The 26,979-nt window shown below is 47.2% G+C and overlaps 1 protein-coding gene across 1 annotated transcript; it reads left to right on the plus strand.

Annotated features, from left to right (window-relative positions):
* Nucleotides 1-39: 39 nt before the first annotated feature.
* On the plus strand, nt 40-26,263 carry LOC117368322 (zinc finger protein 883-like). The gene is made up of 6 exons (XM_033961872.1): nt 40-91; nt 14,117-14,254; nt 17,215-17,341; nt 19,395-19,508; nt 22,990-23,100; nt 24,693-26,263. Exons 2-6 carry the CDS (start codon nt 14,231-14,233, stop codon nt 25,946-25,948), a joined length of 1,632 nt encoding a protein of 543 aa, XP_033817763.1. The 5' UTR covers nt 40-91; nt 14,117-14,230; the 3' UTR covers nt 25,949-26,263.
* Nucleotides 26,264-26,979: the final 716 nt, after the last annotated feature.

Raw genomic sequence — 26,979 nt, forward strand, 5'->3', positions numbered from 1 at the left:
CCTTGCGCCTAGGAAGTGACATCAGAGGATGAGCAGAGGGTGGCCTGAACAGCAGGTTGGGGTTGCTGCTTGCTCCGGGAACGTTAAAGAGGTACAGGGGAAGGGGCGCGAGGGGGGAAGAAGCGGAGGGGGGGGGGCACCGCTCCGGATGCCTCTCACCCTCACTACGCCACTAGATAGATTTCTATAATTGGCACAAGGAAGTGTGAGCTCTGCTCTTACTCTGTCCATGTCCACCCCCTTGCCAAATGTCCCTGCTCAGTAGAGCTTACAATCTAATAAAGGAGACAAACAGGACAAGTAGAGGATTAGGGAGTTTCTCAGAGAGGGAATGATAAAGCAAGTACGTCCGATTTACAAGCGAGTGGGAGTCGGGAGTTGAAAGCAATCTCGAAAAAGTGGGCTTTTAGTCGAGATCTGAATACTGCCAGAGACGGAGCTTGACAAACTGGCAGTCTGTTCCAGGGCCAGGCGTAAGGCGCAGCAAGAGAGAAGGGACGCAGCCTGGAATTGACATTAGAGAGGAGGGGGTACCAGTGAAAGTGGATCCTCTCATGGGGTTGTAATGGCTGTTGCACCAGGGAACGAGGGAGAGGGCTGCAGTGCTGTAAGACCACTCGCCTCACATAGGGTGGTTGCATCAGAGAGGGAGCGCTGGAGGAAGCACTAGACTAGGGCTTTTTCTGAGGGGGGGGGGGTACTGGGGGATAATGAGTGCTGGCACCTTTCCCGTTGCATGATAAAAAATGACCCCCGATCCCCAAGTATTAATAAAAGAGCTCAGGGTCTGAGCTCATGGTCTGCGCATTCAGTGCTACCTTTTCATGGATTCTGTGGCTAGTTGCAAGGGGGCCTGGTTACTGTGGGGTCAATCCCTCGGTGATCATACCACTGGTAAAGAATGGCCTGGTATTTGAGTTCTGGCATAATTTTTTCGTGAAGAAACAAATGCACCGCATAGGACCCTTATGCAAGGTCACTGTACTAGGGAGGAAGGGCCGAAGGGAGCACAGGACCCTCACACAGAGTCACTGGGCCAGGGAAGGAGTGTAGGGTGCACTGCTGGGAGTGTGGGACCCTCAGATAGGGCTGCCAGCCCTCCCCCTCCCACAAAGGTCACCTCAAGCACTTCTGAAGGCTCCAACTTGTACCCTGGGGGAAGGAGAGAACTAGCCACAGCCGGCTCAGGGAAGAACAGACCATAGCTGTGCAGATCCAGTCCTGGTGTTGCATCCCTTCCCTTCATCAGCACAGGGCTGGATCCTGGGGGAGGGGGGTTCTTTCGTCTCAGTAGGGCATCGGGTGCATCCCCCCCCCTGACCTGCTGCCCCTTACCTGCTGCTGGTGCAGATGTGCAGGCATGCTCCGGATGGCCAAGGAGAAGGCAGGGCAAGTAAATGCCCCCCCTGCACCTCCCCCACTCTTTCTCCTCCACTGCAGATCCTGCAGCCTACCTAGGGGGCGGGCACCAGTGCTGGCCAAGCCTACAGCCAACCATAGAATGCCACACCTACTGTGCTGGGAAGTAGCCCTGGGCTTTTTTTTTAATCTTTTAAGGTGGAATGGATGTGAACCGACCCTTTCACTGTGGTGGTTTTTGCTGCAAGCTGCCCCTTCCCTAAACTGTATAAATACTGTTGCAGAGACATTTAGGTTTGATATAAATCCCAGATGGCTCATGTTTCTTGCTGTGATCTTAACACCCTCCTTCCTTCAATACTGGGCAGGAGGAGGAGCTGCCAAGATACCCAGTTCCAGGCTTTTGGGGCAGCCCTGATTTTGAACACATATCCCCAAAGTATTGTGGTATTAAGAGTCCCTGATTCTACCCATTTTGCTTTGCTTTTTCTTGGATTCTTTCTTTCCTATAAATCATTGTAGTTCTTTTCAATGGCGTAGCGAGGTTAAAGAGGTGCCTGGCATCGCCACGCCATGCGCCCAGTGGCATAGTATGGGTGAGCGGTGCCCCTCCACGCCTTTTTCCCAGCCACCCCTGCCCCCCTACCTTTTTAATTTCTCCGGCGTAAGCAGCATGCTCATGTCAGACTTGGGCAGACTTGCACGGTCTGTGTCTGTATATGGCCGTTTGGTGGAGGATGGGCTGGGGAGGGCTTCAATGGCTGGGAGGGTGTAGATGGGCTGGAGTAAGTCTTAACAGAGATTTTGGCAGTTGGAACCCAAGCACAGTACAGGGTAAAGCTTTGGATTCTTGCCCAGAAATAGCTAAGAAGAAAAAATTAAAAAATTTAAATTGAATCAGGTTGGGCAGACTGGATGGACCATTCGGGTCTTTATCTGCCGTCATCTACTATGTTACTATGTTACTATGTCAGTGTCTGCTCACCCTTTGATGTCACTTCCTAGGCACGGCTCCCGGAAGTGACGTCAGAGAGTGCGCTTATGCTGATGTGGGCAGCAACCTTATGCCGGGGAAGTAAAAAAGGTACAGGGAAAGGCAAGGGGCGCATGCGCGCAGCAAGGAGGGAAGCGTCAGAGGGTGAGGGGTGCCACGCCCTTAGGAAGACTACACCTGGGCAGACCATCCCCCGCACTCCCTTACTACGCCAGTGCATGCGCCTCTCCTACTTTTTCCTGCCCCCACGAGCGCCCACCCCCTGCATACCTCTTTAAATGTTCACCACCACGAACACCATCTTGCCCCTCCTGCTTGCGTCGGCTTCAGCTCCCTTCTTATGTCACATCCTGGTCCAGGAAGTGATGTCAAAAATTACAAAGACTAGGGGACAGAGCAATACATTTAAAACCAATAGGAGGAAATATTTTTTCACTCAGAGACTAGTTAAGCTCTGGTACATATTGCCAGAGGCTGTGGTAAGAGCGGATAGTTGCTCATGTTGGCTATGGCTCCCTTCTGACGTCACATCCTGGTCACGGGGTGCCGAGGCCCTGTCAGAAGGGTGCCAAGGCCGGCGCAAGCAGCAGGCGGAAACTGCTCGTGTCAGCAAACATTTCAAGAGGGATGTGGGGGGTAGGGGTGCTTAAGCGGCAGGGAAGAGTGGGGGGACGCATGGTAAGGTGGTGAAGAAAGGAGGGCGCATGGTGCGGCAATGTTGGAAGAACTTAATATGAGGGCTGATTGAAAAGTAATGAGATGGCCTCTGTTTTTCTTTCCAGGAAGTAGATGTGGCAGTGCCATGCTGTAGCTTCCCCCATGTGTTTCTCAATTACAGTCTATGGACTTTTCCTCCAGGAACTTGTCCAAACCTTTCTTAAAACCAGCTACGCTACCTGCTCTTACCACATCCTCTGGCAATGCGTTCCAGAGCTTAACAATTCTCTGACTGAAAAAAAAATGTCTTCCTGTTGGTTTTAAAAGTATTTCCCTGTAACTTCATCGAGTGTCCCCTAGTCTTTGTAATTTTTGACGGAGTGGAAAATCGATCCACTTGTACCCGTTCTACTCCACTCAGGATTTGGTAGACTTCATTCCTATCTCCCCTCAGCCATCTCTTTTCCAAGCTGAAGAGCCCCAACCTTTTTAGTCTTTCCTCCTACGAGAGGAGTTCCATCCCCTTTACCATCTTGGTCGCTCTTCTTTGAACCTTTTCTAGCACCGCCATATCTTTCTTGAGATAAGGAGACCTGAATTGAACGCAATACTCCAGATGAGGTCACACCATGGAGCGATACAGGGGCATTATAACATTCTTAGTCTTGTTAACCATCCCCCTTAATGCACATTGGGCGGAAGGTTTTATCGTGTTGTCTACAATGACATCCAGATCCTTTTCTTCAGTGCTAACCCCCAAGGTGGACCCTAGTGTCTGATAACGTAGATTCGGGTTATTCTTCCCAATGTTCATCACTTTGTATTTGTCCGCATCACAAATCTTTTTCGTGGACATCCTGAAAACCAGACTGGTTTGGGGTGTCCTGAGGATTGGGTTAAGTACTTTTCGTCTAGAGCATAACTCTTCAATTATTTATTTAATTTTCGATATGTTCTCCCAAGGGAGCTCGGAATGGTTTACATGAATTTATTCAGGTACCCAAGCATTTTTCCCTGTCTGTCCCGGTGGGCTCACAATCTATCTAATGTACCTGGGGCAATGGGGGGATTAAGTGACTTGCCCAGGGTCACAAGGAACAGTGTTGGCTTGAACGCACAACCTCAGGGTGCTGAGGCTGTAGCTTTAAGCACTGCACTACACTCATAAGAACCAATGGTCCATCCTGCCCAGCAGTCCGCTCACGCGGCGGCCCCAAGGTCAAGACCAGTGCTCCAAATGAGTCCAGTTTCGCCAGGTTAGCATGAACTTGTCCAACTTTGTCTTGAAACCCTGGAGGGTGTTTTCCTCTATAACAGCCTCCGGAAGAGCGTTCCAGCTTGCTTCCACTCTCTGGGTGAAGAAGAACTTCCTTACGTTTGTACGGAATCTATCCCCTTTCAACTTTAGAGAGTGACCTCTCGTTCTCCCTACCTTGGAGAGGGTGAACAACCTGTCTTTCTCTACTAAGTCTATTCCCTCTCCAATGATGTTTTGAAGGGGAAGAACTTAAAGTTGATCGGCAAAGTTGTATTCCCCCCCCCTTACTCTCCTGATTTAATCAAATTCAGAATGATGGACATAGCTGGGCAGAAGGTGCTTTATTTTTGTTAAGTACAGTTTTGCAAATACCCACTTAACTTGCAGAAGCCTGCTCTGACTTGAAGGTACTTTTTTTGTTTTGTTTTATAAATCTTTATTCATTTTTAAAACTTTCAACAAGCATAACATAAGATACAATCATTATATCCTTTAACATCACTTAATATACCATCAAATTGTAACTCACATCGAATATCCCCCTCCCTTATACCCAACAATTGTTCTTAAGCATAAGAAATCATAAAATATTCCCTCCTCCCCTCCCCGGATGTGTATGAAGAAAATAATATACTTTTTTTTTTTTTTTTTTAATCAGAGTGAATACTCCACTTCCTGTTAGTGAAGCTGTTGGACCTCTTCTTAAAAGCCGTGCTGGTTTAATAACGACTCACAATTGCACCTGCATGAGTGAAAAATTAATTTTCAAAATATAGTTTGTACTAAAAGGAAAGTGGATCGAACTGTAGAGAGAACTAGGAATGGGAGGAGGGTGGGACCTGGGATCTATGCCAGTTGGGCAACTATGGTTTGGGATTCACGCGGGCTTGTTATAAGAACATAGGAACATAAGAATTGTCATGCTGGGACAGACCAAAGGGGCGATCAACGATTTAAGCTATCTTGTCCAATCCGTAAAGGTATCAAAAGAATCAAAGCTTTTGGTCAATCTCTGCCCTTCAAGTTCACTCAACTTTGGAACGATCTTCCACTTTCTCGACGAAGTTTTCGTTCTCTTTCATCCTTTCGCAAGTCTTTGAAAACCATTCTGTTTACCAAACTCTTTGAACATAAGAACATAAGAATTGCCACTGCTGAGTCAGACCAGTGGTCCATCGTGCCCAGCAGTCCGCTCACGTGGCGGCCCTCTGGTCAAAGACCAGCACCCTAACTGAGACTAACCCTACCAGCTCACGTTCTTGTTCAGCAGAAACTTGTCTAACTTAGTCTTGAATCCCTGGAGGGTGTTTTCCCCTATAACAGCCTCTGGAAGAGCGTTCCAGTTTTCTACCACTCTCTGGGTGAAGAAGAACTTCCTTACGTTTGTACCGAATCTATCCCCTTTTAACTTTAGAGAGTGTCCTCTCGTTCTCTCCACCTTGGAGAGGGTGAACAATCTGTCTTTATCTACTTTGTCTTGAATCCCTGAAGGGTGTTTTCCCCTATAACAGCCTCCGGAAGAGCGTTCCAGTTTTCTACCACTCTCTGGGTGAAGAAGAACTTCCTTATGTTCGTACGGAATCTATCCCTTTTCAACTTTAGAGAGTGCCCTCTCGTTCTCTCTACCTTGGAGAGGGTGAACAACCTGTCCTTATCTACTAAGTCTATCCCCTTCAGTACCTTGAATGTTTCGATCATGTCCCCTCTCAATCTCCTCTGTTCGAGGGAGAAGAGGCCCAGTTTCTCTAATCTTTCGCTGTTTATTTGTATCATTTAATCACTGTTTTATATTTTTATTATCTTATCTAACCACTGTAAACCGAGTCGAGCTTTCCCAGATTGAGGACCCTGTATACAAAACTAAACATTAGATTAGATTAGTATCCTGTTTCCACAGCTTGCCAATCCAGGTCATAGTATCTGGCAACAACCCAAATAGTAGTAACAATAAACAAAACTTGCCAGGGAACAAGTGGAAGAGGATCAATATTAGAGTATATTTAGACCCTCTTTTACTAAGCCATGATTGAGGTTCTACTACTGCCCAGGGTGCTAAATGCTCTGACGCTGCTCAGACACACATAGAATTCCTAAGAGCGTCTGAACATTTAGCGCTCCGGCCAGCAGTAGAAACCCTACTGCAGCTTAATTCTCCTTAGTTGTATTTTGTTATTAAAATTCAATAAAACATTGGAACTAGAAGATTAGAGAGGGATTCAGACAGAATTGTTGATGTTTGGTGCCATCGACTCGTACCCGAGTCCTAGCGACTTGATGAATTGTGGGTCTAAAAAGAAATCGGTTTTGTGCTAGTCCGGAAAGGTCCTTCAGCGTCATCCCCATGGTTGTTTTCAACATGTCCAGCCATCTGATTGCAGGTCAACCTCTTCGCCTGGTTCCTTAGATCTTCCCAAACTTTCGACGATTACAAGAACGAGAGGGCGTTCGGAAAAATTAAAAGGGGACAGATTCAGAACCAATGCTAGGAAGTTCTTCTTCACCCAACGGGTGGTGGACACCTGGAATGTGCTTCCAGAGGGCGTGATAGGACAGGGTACGGTATTGGAGTTCAAGAAGGGATTGGACAATTTTCTGAAGGAAAAGGGGATAGAAGGATATAGATAGAGGGCTACTATACAGGTCCTGGACCTGATGGGCCGCCGCGTGAGCGGACTGCTGGGCGTGATGGACCTCTGGTCTGACCCAGCAGAGGCACGGCTTATGACGTCCTTCTCCAATGATCTTTCTCTTCTGACAGTATGACCAAAATAAGACAGTTGTAACTTCATCATTTGAGCTTCGAGTGACAGAGCTGGTTTGATCTCTTCCAGAATCGATTTGTTAGTTCTTCTGGCAGTCCTGGTTTAGTAAAAGGGGGAGTTAGATAGCAAACCTGCCCTACCGGATCAACTTTAACATAAAAATCCTTCACAGCCCCAAAGATTTAATACAAAATACTATAGAACAGTCGCTACACTCCTGCAACGTCAGAGAGAGAGCAGAAACAACAGCTCAGTTGTGATGGCGTGATGTGCGTATACGGTGCGTACTTGTGATGCGCATATACAGTGCGCACTGGTAATGCGAGACCTCGCAGCGTCAGAGAGAGAAGAACCATCGGCTCAGCTGTGATGACGTGACCCTCGGATACGCACTCGTATTGTGAGACCTCGCAGCGTCAGAGAGAGAAGAACCATCGGCTCAGCTGTGATGATGTGACGCGCAGATACGTACTCGTATTTCAAGACCGTGCTCATTTATCAAGTTAAAATGTAATACAACATTTTGCTTGTCTTGCAAAACACTCACACACCAAGTTACTCACAATCCAAGGTTTTCCTGTATAGCATAGGTGACCACAGACTAGAAACAGAAAACATGCAGACAAAACCTGAACTGGAAACCCCGAGGCGTCAGACTCTGCACGCCGCACAATGTCCAAATGCACTGTGCAAAATACAGAGGCATCGGAGATGCACGTTTCCCAAAGCTGAGAGAAAGAAAAGAATGAGCAGAGTCTCTATAATTCTGGGGGGTGAGAGGAGAAACGGCAGCTACAGCAAAAAAAAAATAATAATAATAATGTATTCTGCCACCAGGCAAGAATTATAATCTGGCCCGGGAAAGACAGATCAGGACCAGAACCCGGAAATTGTTCATATTAGTTGACTTCACTGTCGCTGCTATTACTGTATAAATTATCTTCCCCTGTCTTTCCTCTTTTCTGTCTACCAGGAAATGCATCACTTTGGTAACACATGTAAGACTGTCATGCTACGGCAGCTGAATCTGAATGCATAGGGCAGGAGGGGCAGGAACTGGGAGCATTCCCCGGCTTGGTTTTACCGAAAGGCTCCAGAAAAAGGAGGACGGATTGAGACATCCGGGTTTTACTTCCATTGCTTTCTAATGAAAGTAAAAACCCAGATGTCTCAGTGCCGTCCTCCTTATTTCCATTGCTTTCAATAGAAATAAAACCCGGATGTCTCAATCCGTCCTCTTTTTTTTTCTGGAGCCATATGGAAACCCTCCCCCTCCCCCCCCCCCATCCCCAGTGTCCTGCTCAGGCTGGGTAGCTGGTTAAAGCCTCTCTCTGTCTCCTCCTTCGTGCATGGGGGAGGAGAGCAGCGAGCATGCGCAGCAAGAAGAGAGGTATGGCAGTGTCCATTGACAGACACTGCAGACTGAGCTGAGCAGTGGGCAGTGGAAGGGGGAGAAGGCGATCCTGAAAGAGCCCGTAGCCGGGGCCTGGCTGCAAAGGAAGGAGGCTGCATGCAGTGGTAAGGATGCCCCTTTCCCCATCCCTTGGCAACGCAAGGCAGAGTCAGTGAAAAGGGTGTCTGTAGGCAAACCTTTGGCCTTATAACCCCCCCCCCCCCACCCCCTCAATGATTTTGATAAACTCAATAATCGTGATCACCACACAAGCATCCTTTAAAAATGTAGGCTGTCAGGTCCTATTGTTTGGCTTTGACCATGGTGGCTGTTTGCTGCCCTAGGCCTAATGACTGAGCCAGCCCTGATCCACTCCATGAAGAGGGGGTCCAGGGGCTCCCCCACACACTAACATTTAGCAGAAGTTCTTAGGGTTATCCTATGGCTCCAGAAAAAAAATAGGAAGGGTTGAGACATCCAGATTTTACGAAGCAATGGGTTTCCTGAGAAGGGGGAGCTGGTAAAGCAGGGCGGGGGCTATGATTCTCAGGGATGGAAGAGAGAGAGCACTTGCCTCTAACCCTCTGCGAGAAGTGTGTCTGTGTATACGGGGAGGGGGGCGCTGGTGTGGCGATTCACGTAACTTTATTTTGCATGACAGTTGTACATGCGTTGACAAATTAATGCATTTCCTTGTACAAAGAAAGAGGAAAGGCAGGAGGAGAAGATCATTTTTACAAAGGAAAAATATCAACATGAAAATATAGTTTATAGAGTTTGAAATTCAGCGCCATCTAGGCCAGACGGGAACGGCGAAATACAAGTAGCACATAGCCAGCTGTCCGGCGATATTCAGCGGGAGATAGGCGACTATTTTATGTGAAATCTCTAGTGTAGCGGATTGGCCGGTGACCAGCTAGTCATGTGATATGGCCAGTCACCGCCAGTATTCGGCATCTCACCAGTTAAGTTCGACAGCCAGTCGGGGCCACCTACAAAGTTGGTATAACTTTGGCCGTCAAGACTTAGCTGATGAGCCGTTGAATATTGGTGAAGCCGAGATATGTCTTGGCTGGCCCAAAATAGACCGGAGGTTTAACGCCGGGCACCGGCATTGAATTTCTGGTATTGCTGCGGGAGATCGCTGTGGTCTGAGTATCGGCTGGATAATGTACAGAGAGGTCACTAAAAAGGATTCCCAGGTTCTGGTCAGAATATATTTTCTTACCTGCTGTTTCTTCTCTTTGCCTCAGGATTATACAGAGTTTTTCCTGCTCATTCTTTTTATTTATTCAGTTTTCTATCTCATTCTCCCAAGGGAGCTCAGAACAGTTTATAGCAGGGGTGTCCAATGTCGGTCCTCGAGGGCCGCAGTCCAGTCGGGTTTTCAAGATTTCCCCAATGAATATTCATGAGATCTATTTGCATGCACTGCTTTCATTGTATGCTAATAGATCTCATGCATATTCATTGGGGAAATCCTGAAAACCCGACTGGATTGCGGCCCTCGAGGACCGACATTGGACACCCCTGGTTTATAGGAATTTATTCAGGTACTCAAGCATTTTTCCCTGTCTGTCCTGCTGGCTCACAATCTATCTAATGTACCTGGGGGAGTGGGGGGATTAAGGGCTAGATTCACTAAGCCAGTGTTTCCCAACCCTGTCCTGGAGGAACACCAGGCCAATCGGGTTTTCAGGCTAGCCCTAATGAATATGCATGAAGCAAATTTGCATGCCTATCACTTCCATCATATGCAAATCTCTCTCATGCATATTCATTAGGGCTAGCCTGAAAACCCGATTGGCCTGGTGTTCCTCCAGGACAGGGTTGGGAACCACTGCACTAAGCAAACCGATCGTGTACCGATCGGTTTGCGAGCCCTTTGCGAGCCGATTTCCCTCCTGCAGTATTCACTAACCTGTTTTGCGATCCGATTCCGACCCGCGCATGCTAATGAGGGGAACTGCATGCAAAGTGGGCAGGGACGCGATTCACTAAACAAATTTGCCGATTCGACTGTGCTGGCCGATCAACCCAAAAAGCGACTGCAGAAGACCAGTCGCTGAAGCCCTTTCCGACTGCCTTCTGCCGCCCTGCTCTCAGCCTTGCCAGCCCCGATCTCCTGCTTCCCCGATCTGCCTGCCTGCCCCGACTGTAGCTGCCCTGATCGCCTGCCCCGACTCTCCCACCCTTCCACGCAGTGTAAGCCCGTGGTTTTTACCCGCAGGCTTTAAAGCGGGTTAAAACCACAAGCTGTAAAAAAAAGTTAAAAAAAAAGTGCCGGGCCGCAGGTCCAGCGCAGGCGCAGACCATCTAAAGATGGTCTGTACATGCGTGGGGATCGCTATAGAGTGATCCATGCCGATCGCCCCCATCTACATGTTGCAGTTTCATGAATTTGTCGGACCTGCCCGGATTGGGCCCGGATCGGGCAGGTTAGTGAATCTAGCCCTAAGTGACTTGCCCAGGGTCAGAAGGAGCAGCATGGGTTTGAACCCACAACCAGTGGCGTAGCGAGGTTGAGCGGCACCCCTTCCCCCTCTGCCGAACACACGCACCCCTTCCCCGTACCTTTTTAACTTCTCTCCAATGTCACTTCCTAGGTGCGGGTCCCAGAAGTGACGTCAGAGAGAGGACAGCAAGTTGGTGGCTGCTTGCGCCGAAGTTAAAAAGGTACGGGGGGAAGGGAAGGGGTGCGCGCGCGTAGCAGGGGAAGGAGTGGGAAGGGGGTGCAGAGCAGGAGGCGTGCTGGCGCCTGGGGCAGATTCCCCCTCCTTACTACACCAGGGTGCTGAGGCTGTAGCTTTAACCGCGGCACCACTCTAGAAATCAAAAGTGAGCCAAGTTTAGGACAATCAAGCCATTATGACATCACCAATGAGGCTGTCTCTGAGGCATTATGACATCACAATACCAACTGTAGTCTTCTTGACTATTGCAATATAATCTGTTTAACATGCACCAAGAACAAGCAGTTAAATTGATTTATCGTCTGAGGAAATATGAAAGAACCACCAGGGACTTGAGGTAAAATTGCGTTATTTGCGGATGATGCTAAACTATGCAACATTGTGGGCAGCGCAACCGAGCCCGACAGCGCAACCGTGCCCGACACTATGAGGTAGGACCTACTTTTACTGGAACAATGGTCTAATACTTGGCAACTGAGTTTTAATGCCAAAAAGTGTAAGGTGATGCACCTTGGTAGCAATAACCCCTGCAGAACATACACCCTGAATGGTGAAAACTTAACAAGAACCATCGCAGAACGAGACCTGGGTATAATCATTAGTGAAGATATGAAACTGCCAATCAGGTGGAGAAAGCTTCAGCATCCGGAGAAGTTTTATCAGCCGTAAGCCTGATGTCATAATGCTGTTGTACAGGTCGATGGTGAGACCTCATCTGGAGTACTGTGTTCAGTTTTGGAGGCCACATTATCAAAAGGATGTGAAGAGAATGGAGTCGGTTCAGCGTATAGCCACTAAGATGGTCTCAGGACTTAAGGATCTCCCATATGAAGAACGTCTAAGCAGGCTGCAGTTATATTCTCTCGAAGAACGCAGAGAAAGGGGTGACATGATAGAGACATTCAAATATCTTATGGGCCGTATTGAGGTGGAGGAAGATATCTTCTTCCTTACGGGTCCCACGGCAACCAGAGGGCATCCGCTCAAACTCAAGGGTGGGAGATTTCATGGTGACATCAGGAAATATTTCTTCACCAAAAAAGTGGTTGATCGATGGAATGGTGTTCCATGTCAGGTAGTTGAGGCCAGTAACGCACTCGACTTCAAGGGAAGATGGGATAAACATGTAGGTACGCTTCGATCTCCTGAAAACTTCCAAAAATGTATGTGTGTGTGTGTGTGTGTGTGTGTGTGTGTGAGGGGGATGGGGAGACGACAGGGGGATCAATATTCAACATGGTTTAAGTGGATAGGAGAGGCTTCTGCCTATTTAAACCATGCTGAGTGGACTGTCCCTGGATTTTCAGCGGCCCTGAGTGGATAAATACTGCTGAAAACCCAGGGTCACCACTTTGGCACTGTCCAGTTAGTGCTGGCGCAGTTGTGGAGAGCAGTTGGGAGTGGAGCCAGTAGCTATACAGGCGCCCATCCAGCAATATTCATTGCTGATACCCAGATACCTAACCTAGGGGTTACCAGATGTCTGGGAAAACCAGGACATGTCCTTTTTTTTTAGAGGACTGTCTAGGTACCTGGAAGGATTTCCAAAACGTGACATTTTTTCCAGGTTTTGGAAGGTCCTCAACTCGGAGCCACATCTTGAGGGCTTCTGAGCATGCACGCATGTCAATGTGATAATGTCGCACACATGTACATGACATCTGCGTGTGTACAGAGGTCCCTCAAACTTGGCCTCGAGCTCAGGAAGGAGACATGAGGTTCATGTGGGAGTGGGGCTGGGGGTGGAGTTGAGCGGGGCCAAGTGTCCTTTAAGAGGAAATCTGGTAACCCTAACCTAACCAGGCAGATAGGACCACTTAAAAAGCAGTCCAATCTTTGTCCAGCCAGATACGAATATCACCCAGTACCCGTATCACTTCCAGGTAGGGTTTTACCATATAGCTCCAGAAAAAGGAGGACAGATTATCCAGGTTTTCCTTCCATTGGATGTAAAACCTGGTGTCTCAATCCGTCCTCCTTTTTCTGAAGCCAAATGGTAGCCTTACTTCCAGGTCCACTGAACCTTTTTCCCTCTCTCATCCCCTGGACCATGTGCAGCATCTTTCACCCCTGCCCACCAGCCCCATGCCCAACCTTTCTCCATCTATCACCGCTCTCCAGCACCATACCACATCTCTCCCTCCATTCCCTCCAGCACCATGTCCAACATTCCTCCCTCTTGCATCCCTTTCGATCCGTCTCACTGTTCCCTCTCCACCACCATAACATTTCTCCCTCTCATCTTTCTCTTCCCCATGCATCTGTACCTTATTCCTCTTCCTCACATTCCCCATGTGCACCATCTCTCTTTCCCTCTCACTCACACACTCACGCCCAACAATTCTCCCTTTCTATTCCCTTTCCCACCTCAGCATCTCTTTCCCTCCCTCCATCCTATGTCCCAAGTTCATGTCCCCTTCCTTTCTTCTGTGTCCAAAGTTTGGGCCCCTCCCATGTCCCAACATGCTCCCTCCTTTAGCCCAATTCAGTGCCAGTGCCTGGACGTAGCCTATTACTGAGGATCCTTCCCTAATTTAGCTGATGGTGGTCACGGTTTACAGAAATGTGGACCGCTGCCAGCTCAGAGTTGATCTGGGTGCTTCTGGGTTTTTTATGTGCATTTCTAGATCATTGTGATGGTGGAGGTTTTCTTGTAGGAGCTCTGCTGCTCTTCTCCATTTCACCTGCTTAGGATCCGGTATTAATGGCCCCCCTCTCCCCTTTCCCGTTATCAGTGAGGACCCTTTATCATCCTGTGCTTTGATCATTAACCCTTCCCACCATCAGATATTAATTACTATTAACAATCCTATCATGACCTACTGCCCTTCCACCATGTGTTATTGCTATTAACTCTTCCCTTGTCCTTTGTAATCTCCGTTAATGCCATTTCCCCGTCCCTAAGGGTCCTGTCCGCTGTACCTGAGAACCCTCGGGTTAGAGTGTGCTCTCTGGCCTTCGGTCTCACCACCCGGACCATATCTTTCTGTTTCCTCGCAGGTGACCACACAGTACGGACCTCCTGGGCTTCCTCTCTTTGGTGCATGTCTGTTGTCAGCTACGGTACAGCAAGGAGCCTCTACCACACCCCCAGGCACAGCAGCAGAAACAGCCATGGCTGAGCTCAGGTCCAGCCGGGTGAGACGTTCTTTCTTAACTGAGCAAATTGCATGAATTTTATGAAAAGAATGAACTGCCGCACCAAGTCCCTTAGCAACTGGCAAGTTTCTTTGACCGTGGGGAGGGCATCCTCTCTTAGGGGTTTATAAATTGTAAATTTCAGTGCTTATCTTCCAGGTGATTGAGGGGGGAGGCGCTTAAAAAATATCAGTGAAATCAAATAAATAGGGGCTGTCAACACAGGGAAAACCAAGGTACAAAACCAAAGTGAACATACAAGATAAGTCAGGCAGAGACTGGCATAGTAAGGGGTGTATGGGGAGGGGGGGGCACAGGCACCCATCCACCTCTCTGCCCTCTTCCCTAGTATCTCTTTAATTTTTCCTGCACAAGCAGCATTACAAACTTGCTGCCCGCGTCGGTGTGGCCTCTCTCTGACGTCACGTCTATGCTAGCGGTCTGCACGGGAACGGGGATCGCAGGAATCCCGCGGGTCCCGCGGGGGTCCTGCAGGAATCTCCCCTAATCCACGGGACTCCCATAGGGACCCCCCTCTAGCCCACGGGGATGGAAGGCTTTGGAAGCAGGGTTCGTCTATATAATATAATGGACACGTCAGCCTTTTAGTAAAAGAGGGGGGTTTATAAGTTAATTTCCTGAACAGAAAACAAAAAAAGGGTTCCACCAAAGAGATTCCACAAGGAAAACAGCAACACAAACAAAAAAGAAACTGTGGAATTGATGATCCTGTCAGAAGTAATTGCTGCTTTTTATGGGGACGGGTGGGGATGGAGGTAATTCCTTGTGGGGATGGGTGAGGACGGAGAGGATCCTGGCGGGGAAGGGTGGGGATGGGTGAGATTTCTGTCCCCGTGCAACTCTCTAGTCTGGGCTCCGCGCCTGGGACATGACATCAGAAAGATAGCTGACACAATGCAGGCAGCGAGTTCGCGCTGTTGCTCTCGCCTGGAAAATTATACAGGTATGGGGTAGAGAAGGGGGTGCGTGCGCGGCAGGGGATGGGGGATGGAGAAGAGGGTGGGGAGAGCTGCCACCACCCTGGGCAACCACTTACCCTCCCTAATGAATATGCATTCGTAACATACAAAAGCTATTGTGAAAATATTTTCTCATTTAATCAACTATAAATAACAAAAATTAGTATCAAAATACACATTTGTATCATTGATTATACACGAAACATCAATTTCATAATACTAAATTCATCTCCACATACTTAGAAATAATCATATTCATGAATACACATCCTAAAATATGTGTCCATTCAATCACTGTTTTTTGGGGGGCTCATCACACTAACAGTTCACCACGCGTTCCAGTAGATGTCCTTGCTGGAACGTCTAAACACAATCCTTTCCTTCTTCCTGTATCATTTCTTAATGTGAGCCAACAGCCCGACACAAAACGGTGTTTCAGGAGCTGTCCTGGATTGAGCTCAGGCCTTCTCATAATCCTTTCAAAACGGCATGTTCACTATTGGGCAACAGCCCAGGGTTTGTCAGAAACCAAGTTTCAGGTATCTCGACAGGATCCTCGCTGTCTGAAACAGTCAGTCATTTCCCAGAAATTTGTCCAGACTGATAGATGAGCTTAAATATGCAGACTTAGACTGTGAGCTATTACTGAAAAGACATGAGCTAAATCAAAAATAAAAGGTACAGAGAGGGCAGCCTCGAACAGAAGAGATTGAGAGGGGACATGATCGAAACATTCAAGGTACTGAAGAGAATAGACTTAGTAGATAAGGACAGATTGTTCACCCTCTCCAAGGTAGGGAGAACGAAAGGGCATTCTCTAAAATTGAAAGGGGATAGATTCCGTATGAACGTAAGGAAGTTCTTCTTCACCCAGAGAGTGGTAGAAAACTGGAACGCTCTCCCGGAGGCTGTCATAGAAACATAGAAGATGACGGCAGAAAAGGGCTACAGCCTATCAAGTCTCCCCACTCTGCTTACCCACCCCCTGTCTATGCCCTAATGACCCAATTTCCTTATCTTGACCCTCGTAGGGATCCCACATGGGTATCCCATTTATTCTTAAAGTCCGGCACGCTGTCTGCCTCGATCACCTGCACTGGAAGCTTGTTCCAATGATCAACCACTCTCTCTGTGAAGAAATACTTTCTGGTGTCGCCATGAAATTTTCCGCCCCTGAGTTTGAGCGGGTGCCCTCTTGTGGCCGAGGGTCCCTTGAGAAAGAAAATATCATCTTCCACTTCGACACGTCCCGTGAGGTACTTAAATGTTTCGATCATGTCTTCCCTCTCCCTATGTTCCTCAAAAGTGTAGAGCTGCAATTTGTTCAGTCTCTCTTCGTACGAGAGACCCTTGAGCCCCGAGATCATCCTGGTGGCCGTCCGCTGAACCGATTCAATTCTGCGCACATCTTTAATGTGGCCTCCAGAATTGCACACAGTACTCCAGATGAGGTCTCACCATAGGGGAAAACACACTCCAGGGATTCAAGACAAAGTTAGACAAGTTCCTGCTGAACAAGGACATACGCTGGTAGGGCTAGTCTCAGATAGGGTGCTGGTCTTAGACCAGAGGGCCGCCGCGTGAGTGGACTGCTGGGCATGATGGACTACTGATCTGACCCAGCAATGGCAATTCTTATGTCCTTATGTTAAAAGGTGCTGGGATAGGGTTACCAGACGTCCGGGAAAACCCAGACATGTTCTCTTTTTAGAAGACTATCTGGGTGCCTGGATGGACCTTCCAAAACCTGGTAGTTTGTCCAGGTTTTGGACAGCCCTGACCACTGGCTGCATCTGGAGGGCCTCTGAGCATGCGTGCATGATGTCACATAACCTCCAGATGTGGCCCAGAGACGAGAGAAGAAAGACAAGGCTTTCTGGGGGCAGGGCTGGAGGCAGAATGGGGCGGGGCCAATTGTCCGGGTTTCTACCACAGAAAATCTGGTGACCCTGTGCTGGCATGTTGTGTTTACTTTGCTAGGCCACAGTGACATTCAATGATGTGGCAGCCTATTTCTCAGAAGCCGAGTGGGAAGTGTTGGAAGAGGGGCGGAAGGAGCTTTACAGAGGCGTGATGAAGGAGATCCATTGGGTGCTGATGTCTCTGGGTAAGTAGGGTTACCATATTTTTTTGCAATGACCCTGCCCCATTCTGCCTCCAGCCCCACTCTGTTCTGTCCCACCCTGCCCAGTTCCGCCTCCACAAAGCCTCCTTTTTTCTTCCGGATGAGCTCCAGTCATGTCTGGAGGGCCTGAGCATGCACGGATGTATACAGTGTCATCTGCGCATGCTCAGAGGCCCTCCAGATACAGCCAGATCTCATTGGGGGCTTTCCAAAACCCAGACAAATGCTGATTTTGGATAGTCTGTCTAGGAACCCGGACAGTCCTCTAAAAATAGGACATGTACGGGTTTTCTCAGACATCTGGTAACTTTATGAGTAAGACTCCTGGAGATCGGAGGGGGAGGCAAGGGGTTAGAGAGCTTGCGCTAACATCCTTTGTCAGTGACTTTCTTTGATGCTGGCTGTCTTCTGTTTCCTATCTGAAGCAGTTGGTGTCAAATGATGGATTATCCTCTCTCATGGTTGAACACCTTTTTCCAAATGGGATGGTGGCCATGATTTTGACCACAGCACCTAGTGGTCCAAGGGTCCAAATGGGATGGAGGTGTTTTGACCCAATGATATGGGGACAGAATTTCTCCCTGTCCCTGTGGATAACTGCGGGAAACCATCCCTGTGTCATTCTTTAAGGAGAGAGACAAGAATCAGAGTATGATTGGGCATAGCCACTGACCCTCAAGCCTTGCATTGAAGAATGCTGGTGTAGAGGGACTGAGATTGAGATACACACTAAAGAATGACAGTCTCTGGTATCCAGAGCAGATATTGTGATGTCATGATGCCTCATTCCACCAATGCCCAAGAGCCAACCTCATCAGTGATGTCACAATGGCTTGACTGTCCTATACTTGGCTCACAAAAGAATCAGAGTATGAATGAGCACAGCCACTGACCCTCAAGCCTTGCATTGAAGAATGCTGGTGCAGAAGGACTGAGGTTGAGATAGACAGTAAAGAATGACACTGGATTGTTTCCCATGGTTATCTGCGGGGACGGCGACAAATTCTAGACAATGACACGGTGACAGAATTTGTGCCCATCCCCGTGGATAACCGTGGGAAAGCACCCCCATGTCATTCTTTAAGGAGAGAGGGAAGAATCAGAGTATGAATGGGCCCGGCCACTGACCCTCAAGCCTTGCTTTGTAGAATGCTGGTGTAGCAGGACTAAGGCTGAGATAGACACTAAAAAATGACAGTCTCTGGTATTCAGAGCTGATACTGTGATGTCATAATGCTTCATTCCACCAATAAGAGCCAACTTCAATCAGTGATGTCACAATGGGTTCATCATCCTATACTTGGCTCACATAAGAATCAGAGTATGAATGGGCCCAGCCACTGGCCCTCAAGCCTTGCATTGAATGCTGGTGTAGAAGCTTAAGAATGACATGGGATGGTTTCCCACGGTTATTCGCTGGTACAGGGATGGGGGTCAATTTCTGTCCCCCTGTCATTCTCTAGGAACCTCCCAAAACAGCACTGGCTGTGTGTCAATCATGCGTAGGCGCCGTTAAGAGAATCACGGCTTATGTCTACAGAGGCACCAATCAGTGCCTAAGATAATTTCTGGCGTAAACCATGTCTACTTTGACCTTAGGTGCCTCTGTAGACACGGATTATAGCATCCTTTTTTGCAGGCGCCTACATTTTTTCTAATGCCTTTTTAATTGATTTTAAATGACGTGGTCAATTACCGTGCCATTTAAATTAATTAAAACAATTAGGTTAGGCAGCAGTAGATACTGTTTAGAGAATTTGGGCCTGTCTGGGTATATTCAAAGGCACTATCCTCATGAGAAGTTTGGACAAGCTCCTGGAGGAAAAGTCAATGATCTCCTATTGAGACAGACATGGGGGAAGCCGCTGCTTGGATCGGTTGTATGAAATGTTGCTACTCTGTACAAACACAGCAGGAATTGATCAGTCCCTGTGGTGCTCATTTGGCAAAAGCAGGCGCACCCTCGGTGCTGAAGGAGCAGTGAAAATAGTACAAATACCAACCTCTTCATCTTCACCCTTTCTCAAAATGCCAGGTTACACGATCGTCAATGACGACGTTCTGCTAAAGATCAAACCAGGGGAGGAGCCCTACCATAAATACCATTTCGGTTCGGAAGACGCAGGAGGCACCATGGACCTCAGTAATTGTGAGTTTAAGCATCTGTATCTCAGAATAACCCCCCCCCTTGCCTGCAACTCATTCATCGGAAAAGGCGATCCATTCCGCCCCTACCTCCTCATTCTATAAAAAGTTACCTAAATTTAAATCCCTTTAAAGGTTGTAGATAACATAGAAGATACATCATTTTTTTAATATTCAAAAGGTTTTCATTGCCCCTATACTAATGGCAAATATTTAAGTATCCATAATGTCACATTTATAAATCATCAAATTAAAAAGTATGAGGTCTGATATCACTGGGTATGAAAATAGCCTCAGTTTGCTCCTATCACGCATAGTTTTGGAGCAAATCGCAAATATTTAGAGAATGAGAAGTCATAGTGTAACGCATTGTGCCAATTTAAGAGCTCCTGTAAATATTATATTCTAAAATCATTTTGCTTTTGAAGTGCATTTATAAACGAGATTAGGAGCATCTCTAATTAATATCCAACAGTATATCCAGTCAGCATTGATGAATTCCATCTGCCCAGATAGTTGGCGATTAAAATTGAAAAATTATAAAAATTTGATTAAGGAGAAACAAACTAAATATTATGCCCATAATATTAGTGTGGCAAGCTCAAATTGAAAGGAGCTATTTGGGTGAGGTGGAAGGGTGGGAATATTTTATGATTTCTTCTGCTTATGATTAATTGTTGGATATAAGGGAGGGGGATATTTGATGAAAGCTATAATTTGATGATATAAGTAATGTTAAAGTATAAAATGATTGTACTTGTGTTATACTTATTGTGAGTTTAAAAATGAATAAAGATTTATTTAAAAAAAAAAAAAAAATTGGTTAATTTGTTTAACATAGATTCTAAGACAAGGACGAAATCGGAGAGCCCACCTTCATCGGAAGCTCTTGCTGAGTTCTTTAAAATTAAAATCTGTAATTTGAGAGCATACTTTAGCTCTTTACCTAACAGATCCCGATACGATTATTATTCAATTACATGACGGAATTAAGGCAGATATGACCTGGGAACAATTTAGCTCCCCAGATTGGACAATTTTCTGTAAGTTATTTACTAAATATGCTAAATCCAATTGTCATCTGGACAACTGCCTATCCAATGTAATGAGGAATGCTTCTTTCACATTCAAATTCAAAATGGCTTCCTCATTGAAAGAAGGACTGTTCACGAAGGAAATAGGCCAAATTTTGGTTACTCCAATTATAAAAAATTCTGAAGAGTCTATTACTTGTAATTCAAACTTCAGACCTATTGCCACCATTCCATTATTTACGAAGCTTATGGAAGGATTAGTAAAAGTTGAACTAGTAAATTATCTGGATAAATTTGAAGTCCTCTGTAGTCCTCAGTCAGGATTCTGTTCAGGATTCAGTACAGAAACTCTATTGGCCTCATTGATTGACCATCTCTATGGCCTATTTAGTTTGGGGACTAGTGCATTGATTCTTCAGATGGATTTAAGTAGTGCCTTTGACCTGGTAGACCATGAGATTTTATTAAACTGCCTGGATTCAATTGGAATATCGGGTAATGTGTGGAAATGGTTCCAAGGTTTTTTGAAAAATAGATCGTATCAAGTATTTAGTGCTGCTGAATATTCTTCCTCGTGGAGTAACCCGTGTGGTGTACCACAAGGTTCACCACTTTCGCCAATGTTATTTAATTTCTATCTAGTGTCATTGGGAAACCTACTACATAACTTGCAGGTTAAATTTTGCCGATTATATAGCTACTAGTCTTTAAGCCCGTTACATTAACGGGTGCTAGAATAGATGTGTCTGTCTGTCTGTGTTTCTTTATCTCTCTCTCCTTGGCCGCTGTCTGTATCCTTCTGTCTCCCCCTCCCCCCCGAGCAAAGCTGTCTGCCCCCAGCACCCACCTCCCCCCCAAATGTCTCTCCATGGCCCTCTTCTGTCTTCCCCCCCAGAGCAAAGCTGTCTGTCCCCAGCACACCTCCCCCCAAAGCAGCCCCCTTTCCCTATCTCTCCATGGCCCCTTCTGTCTCCCCCCAGCACACCCCTCCCCCCAAAGCAGCCCCCCATCCCTCTCCCTGTCTCTCCATGGCCCCTTCTGTCTTCCCCCCCCAGAGCAAAGCTGTTTGCCCCAAGCACACCCCTCCCCCCTAAGCAGCCCCCTTTCCTTCTCCCGCTGACTCTCTCTCTGGCCCCCTTTCTCTGTCTGTCTTTCTGTCCCTCTCCCTGCCCCTGTGTCTTTCTTTCTTTCTGTCTCCCTCCCTCTCGCTGTCTGTCTGTCATTTTTCCCCATTTCCCTGTGCAGTAGCATAAGGGGTTAGGGAGTTTCTCAGGCTGGCAAACTGTCCTCTCCTCTCCCTCTCTAATGCTCCTCCTATGCTTTCCTTTTCTTTTCTGTTCTCTTCCTCCTTCACCATCCCCTCCTCTTTGTCCTCTCTCTCTCTCTGCTTCTCTCCTCCTCTCCGATTTTCTTCTTCTACCTTGCCTCTTCTCCACCCTCTGATGCTCGTCTTTCCTGATTCCCCCCTCTGGTGCTGCCCCACCCGTGGTTGGCACCCATTGGCTGCTGCGCGCGAGACCTGCCAGCGGCCGGATCCAATGGGAAGCAGCCATCTGTTGGAGGCTGGAGTCGGGAGTCAGCGCCAGGAGCTTTCACGGCTGGTGGTTCCGCGTAGAAAGAATCCCGTGCCTCTTTGAAAACTGTCACGCCGCTGGAGCCGGGAGGCGACGGAGAGGGCAGGGGGTGCTAGCGGCCGGCAGCTGCCGCTCCGCAGGTGCAGAGCAGGGAAGGGCGCGCATGCGCACTTGTCTTGCCTCGCATGAGGCCAGACTGTAAGCCGCGCATGCGCACTTCCTAGCTGCAGCTCACGGAAAACGGACGCACGCATAGGAAGTGCGCATGCGCGGCTTACCGTTTTATTAGATATTAATTTCTTTGACATCATTCACAACTGAAATAAAAAAATCAGATTTCATTTATTCTGGCGCAAATAGAACAATGGACTACTAAATTTACACTTAAGCTTAATCCGAAAAAAAAAAAAAATAAAGTTCTTCCTTGCTAGTCCCAAAGATAAAATCAATGAAAATGTACTCCATTTAAATGGTCAGAACTATTCAATAGCCACTACAATCAAAATATTAGGTGTTACGTTAGATCGTTTGTTATCTCTTAACTATCATACTCATCTACTGATTAAAAAATGCTTTTCTGTATTATGGAAGCTTTGTACTATTAAAAATATTTTGATTTAATGTCTTTTAGATCAGTGGTTCCCAGGTAATATAAAAATACAGGAAAAGGACAGTGATGAAAAACCCCTCAATAGTCACAAAATTTTATGTGAAAATAAATTATATAGAGGTACCCAGTTATCTAATCGCTCTTTAGAGGATTAGGAGGGTGTTAAAACCAGAAATGGATTTGCTTCCTCTGGGATAAGATGGAGCCAATCGATTCCTTCACCTTTAAGCCTGTCTCTAAGTTATTTTCTCCTCTTTTTGATACCAGTGAAACCAGACCTTCTCTTCAGGATTAAACAGGAGAAGGAGGAAGAAGAAGCTTGTCACTGGGACCCACAGGAGGCCATGGGTCAGGAAGAGCTTTCTCAGCCCGAGATAGGTGAGTTCTGCATCAGGGGACTTAAAGGCAGCCTGGTCCCTGAGTTTCTTATGAGTCTCTTTTTCCCTTATATCACTATTTTCAGGATTTCCACAGTGAATATGCGTTGAGATAGATTTGCATACCAAGCAGGCAATAACATAAAATTTTATTTGCATACCGCAATACTCCATGAAGTTCAAGCAGTTAAAAGGGGAAAAATGAAATGGGTGGGCGGGAGGGCGGGAGAAGGGAAGAGGAGAGAGGGGAGTGATAATGAGGGATTATGGTTTATAATATAAAATGATTGAAGGAACGATAATATTATTTGATAATATGTATTATATGGAATGGAATTTTGAAATATGTGAATTTATTTGTAAGGAATATCTTTATATATTATCTGAATGTATTTTCTTTTGTTCCTTCGATAAAAATGTTTTTGAAATAAAGGAGTTAATTGAAAAATCATACATTTGAGGTGAGGATATGAGTACAAGTAACTGAGGAGTACAAATAACAATGGACCATAGTAAGGTCGGAGTTGGATACTACTACTATTAATTATTTCTACCAGACGTACGCATCACTGTACAGCAGTGGTCTCAAACTCAAACCCTTTGTAGGGCCACATTTTGGGATTTGTAGGTACTTGGAGGGCCTCAGAAAAAAAATAGTTAATGTCTTATTAAAGAAATGACAATTTTGCATGAGGTAAAACTCATTATAGTTTATAAATCTTACTTTTGGCTAAGTCTTAATAATAATATTGTAATTTATAGGTAAAGATACATATGATCAAGAAACTGTTTTTTTGTTCTTTTTTGATTTTGATAAACGTACCGAGGGCCTCAAAATAGTACCTGGCGGGCCGCATGTGGCCCCCCGGGCCGCGAGTTTGAGATCACTGCTGTACAGAGTCACAAAGGAGACAGTGTCTGCTCAAAAGAGCTTACAATCTAAACAGACAAACAGGATGTCATGGGTACAGTTAAGGGAACGGTTAATCTGCTGGCTAGGATGGTGGGCAGTGGGGATTACAGGACAATCACGTCATTGTGACATCACTGATGAGGTTGGCTCTTATTGGTGGAATGAGGCATTATGACATCACAATCTCAGCTCTGCTTCCCAAAGACTGAAACTGTACAGCGCTGTACAGAGTCACAAAGAAGACAGTCCATGCTTGAAGGAGCTTATTATCTAAACAGACAAGACAGACAAACAGGATGTCATAGGTACGGTTAAGGGAAACGGTTAATCTGCTGGCTGGGTTGGTGGGCAGAGGAGTAGGGTTAAGGATTGAAGGCTATATCAAAAAGGTGGGTTTTCAGTCTGCTTTTAAACAAGGGAAGGGGCTTGACGGACAAACTCGGGTAATTTATTCCAGGCTTAGGGGGCAGCTAGATGAAAGGAACAAAGTCTGGAATTGGCATTGGAGGAGACCTGCATAGACACAATGTCGCCTCCTGTATATGCCTCTCTCTGTGCATCCCAGCATTCCCCTGGCTCTTTGGCCACTGTTCTCATCTGACATCTGCATGCTTAATAAAGCTTTGTTTAAAAATGCATAGAAACCAACTGATCTATTCCCCCCCTCCCCTCCACCACAGGAGAGCCTGGCTCGATGAACAAGACTAAGAAACGACACTTGGAGGCATGTATTGAAAAGCTGAAATCGCAGGAGCAGCTGCCAGCAGTTAGGAGAAACATCGAGCATGACCATCCGGATCTCGACAGGATAGCAGCTTTCAAGCACCAGAGGAAACCCAAAGCAAACAAAACCAAAGTGCCTTCCAGAGTCCAGGGAGGTTCTGACTCTCCGGCGAGTCCCGGCAAGGAGCCAGCATCACCAGTGGCAGAAGGGTCACCTGAAACCATGCGGGATGCCTACTCTGAGCCCTGCGACGCAGAGCAGAAGCGTGCGGAGAGACCATATTGCTGTTCTGAGTGTGGAAAGTGCTTCAAGAAGTGCTCACACCTGAAAGTGCACCAGCGGATCCACACTGGGGAGAAACCTTACTTGTGCGGGGTGTGTGGGAAGGGCTTCAGCCAGAGGGAGTCTCTCATTCCCCATCAGAGGGTCCACACGGGGGAGAGGCCTTATAAGTGTTCCGTCTGTAAGAAAAGCTTCGGCTATAAGGTGTCCCTGACCATCCACCAGAGAATCCACACAGGGGAGAGACCTTATAAGTGTTCTGAGTGTGAGAGATGCTTCAGTAAGAGCTCGCACCTCAGAGTGCACCAAAGGACACACACCGGGGAGAGACCATTCACGTGTGAGATATGTGGACGCTGCTTTAGTCACAAGGAGTCTCTGACAGTGCACCAGCGGATACACACAGGGGAGAGGCCATACCGGTGCACAGAGTGTGAACGAACCTTCATGACACTCTCCCACCTCATTCAGCACCAACGGGTCCATACTGGGGAGAGACCATTCAAGTGTGGTGAATGTAACAAATGCTTCATCAAGAGTGCCCACCTGCTCCAGCATCGGCGGACCCACACCGGGGAAAGACCTTTCAAGTGCACCGAATGTGAGAAGTGTTACACCAAAAACCAGAATCTAAAAGCCCACCAGAAGACTCACAATGGGCCAGTCCCAGCATTCCTGGAAAACGGGAGCAGTGCTAGTCAGGGGGAAGCTTCCTCAACAGAGTCAGGGCCCTGGGAAGGAGGGAAGCAACTTTCCTGCAACAAGTGTAGGCAGACCTTCTCCCAGTGTTCAGACCTGGCTGAGCACCAGGCCATCCACATGAAAGAGCGACTGTTTGAGTGTGAGAAGTGTGAGAGGAGATTTCGGCGGCATGGGAACCTGATGAAACATCTGCGCACCCACCAGGAAGATGAGGTCGTAGACCCCTAAGGAGACCTTCGGCCAGACGGGGAGCCTTGCTAATCATCAGCGTGCACAGGGGCTACAGGTTGTGCCCCTATGGAGAACATGACAGAATTTCAGTCACAGCTGCAGCTTCACCAAGTACATGAGATGCAATTGAGGGGCAAGATGCATATCTGTGACCCATGCACAGTCTGCTGACACCTCCTTGACTCTGCACCCCGAGGCGACAGCCTGTGCCTCTTGGATCGGGTGGGAAAGGAGGGGTGAGGAGAGTTTGATTATGCTTTTTAGTAGGGATAGTACTACAGTAAAGAAGACTAAGGTGGGAGAGGGAGAAATGCTGGACCTGGTGGGGGAGGGAATGATGGAGAGGGAGAAATGCTGGATCTGGTGGGTGAGGGAGTAAGGGAGAGATGTTGGACCTGGCATTGGAGGAAGTGAAGGAGAGGGAGAGATATTGGACCTGGAGGAGGAGAAAGCAAGGGAAAAAGAGAGACGCTGGGCCTGGTGGGGGAGGGAACGATGGAGAGGGAAAGGTGCTGGACCTGGCAGAGGAGGAAGTTGTCGGGTGTCGCTAGGTGCCATTTATAGAATCAGACCCCAAGGTCTCGTACGCTAACCCTGCGCTAATCAGTTAGCACGTTAATGACAAACTTGAAAAAAAATAGCCAATGTTTCATCTATTAGAAACATAGAAACATTATGGCAGATAAAGGTCAAATGGCCCATCCAGTCTGCCCATCCGCAGTAATCATTATTTCTTCCTTTCTCTAAGAGATCCCAGGCTTTCTTGAAATCAGACACAGTCTCTGTCTCCATCACCTCTTCTGGGAGACTGTTCCACACATCTACCACGCATTTCCCTAGATTACTCCTGAGCCTATCACCTCTTAACTTCCCCTGCAGTTGTTACCCCTGATACAGTCTATGAGCGAAACACGGCCCCGTTAGGTAAGGTTCAATATATTGGACTCCTTTCTATTTGATTGATCTGCTTTTCGGCTTGTTGTTTTACTTGTGGCAGATCTTTGCCCCTTTCCTTGTGTATATTGTGG

Source organism: Geotrypetes seraphini, chromosome 10 (genome assembly GCF_902459505.1).
Source record: "Geotrypetes seraphini chromosome 10, aGeoSer1.1, whole genome shotgun sequence".
Classification (NCBI taxonomy): domain Eukaryota; kingdom Metazoa; phylum Chordata; class Amphibia; order Gymnophiona; family Dermophiidae; genus Geotrypetes; species Geotrypetes seraphini.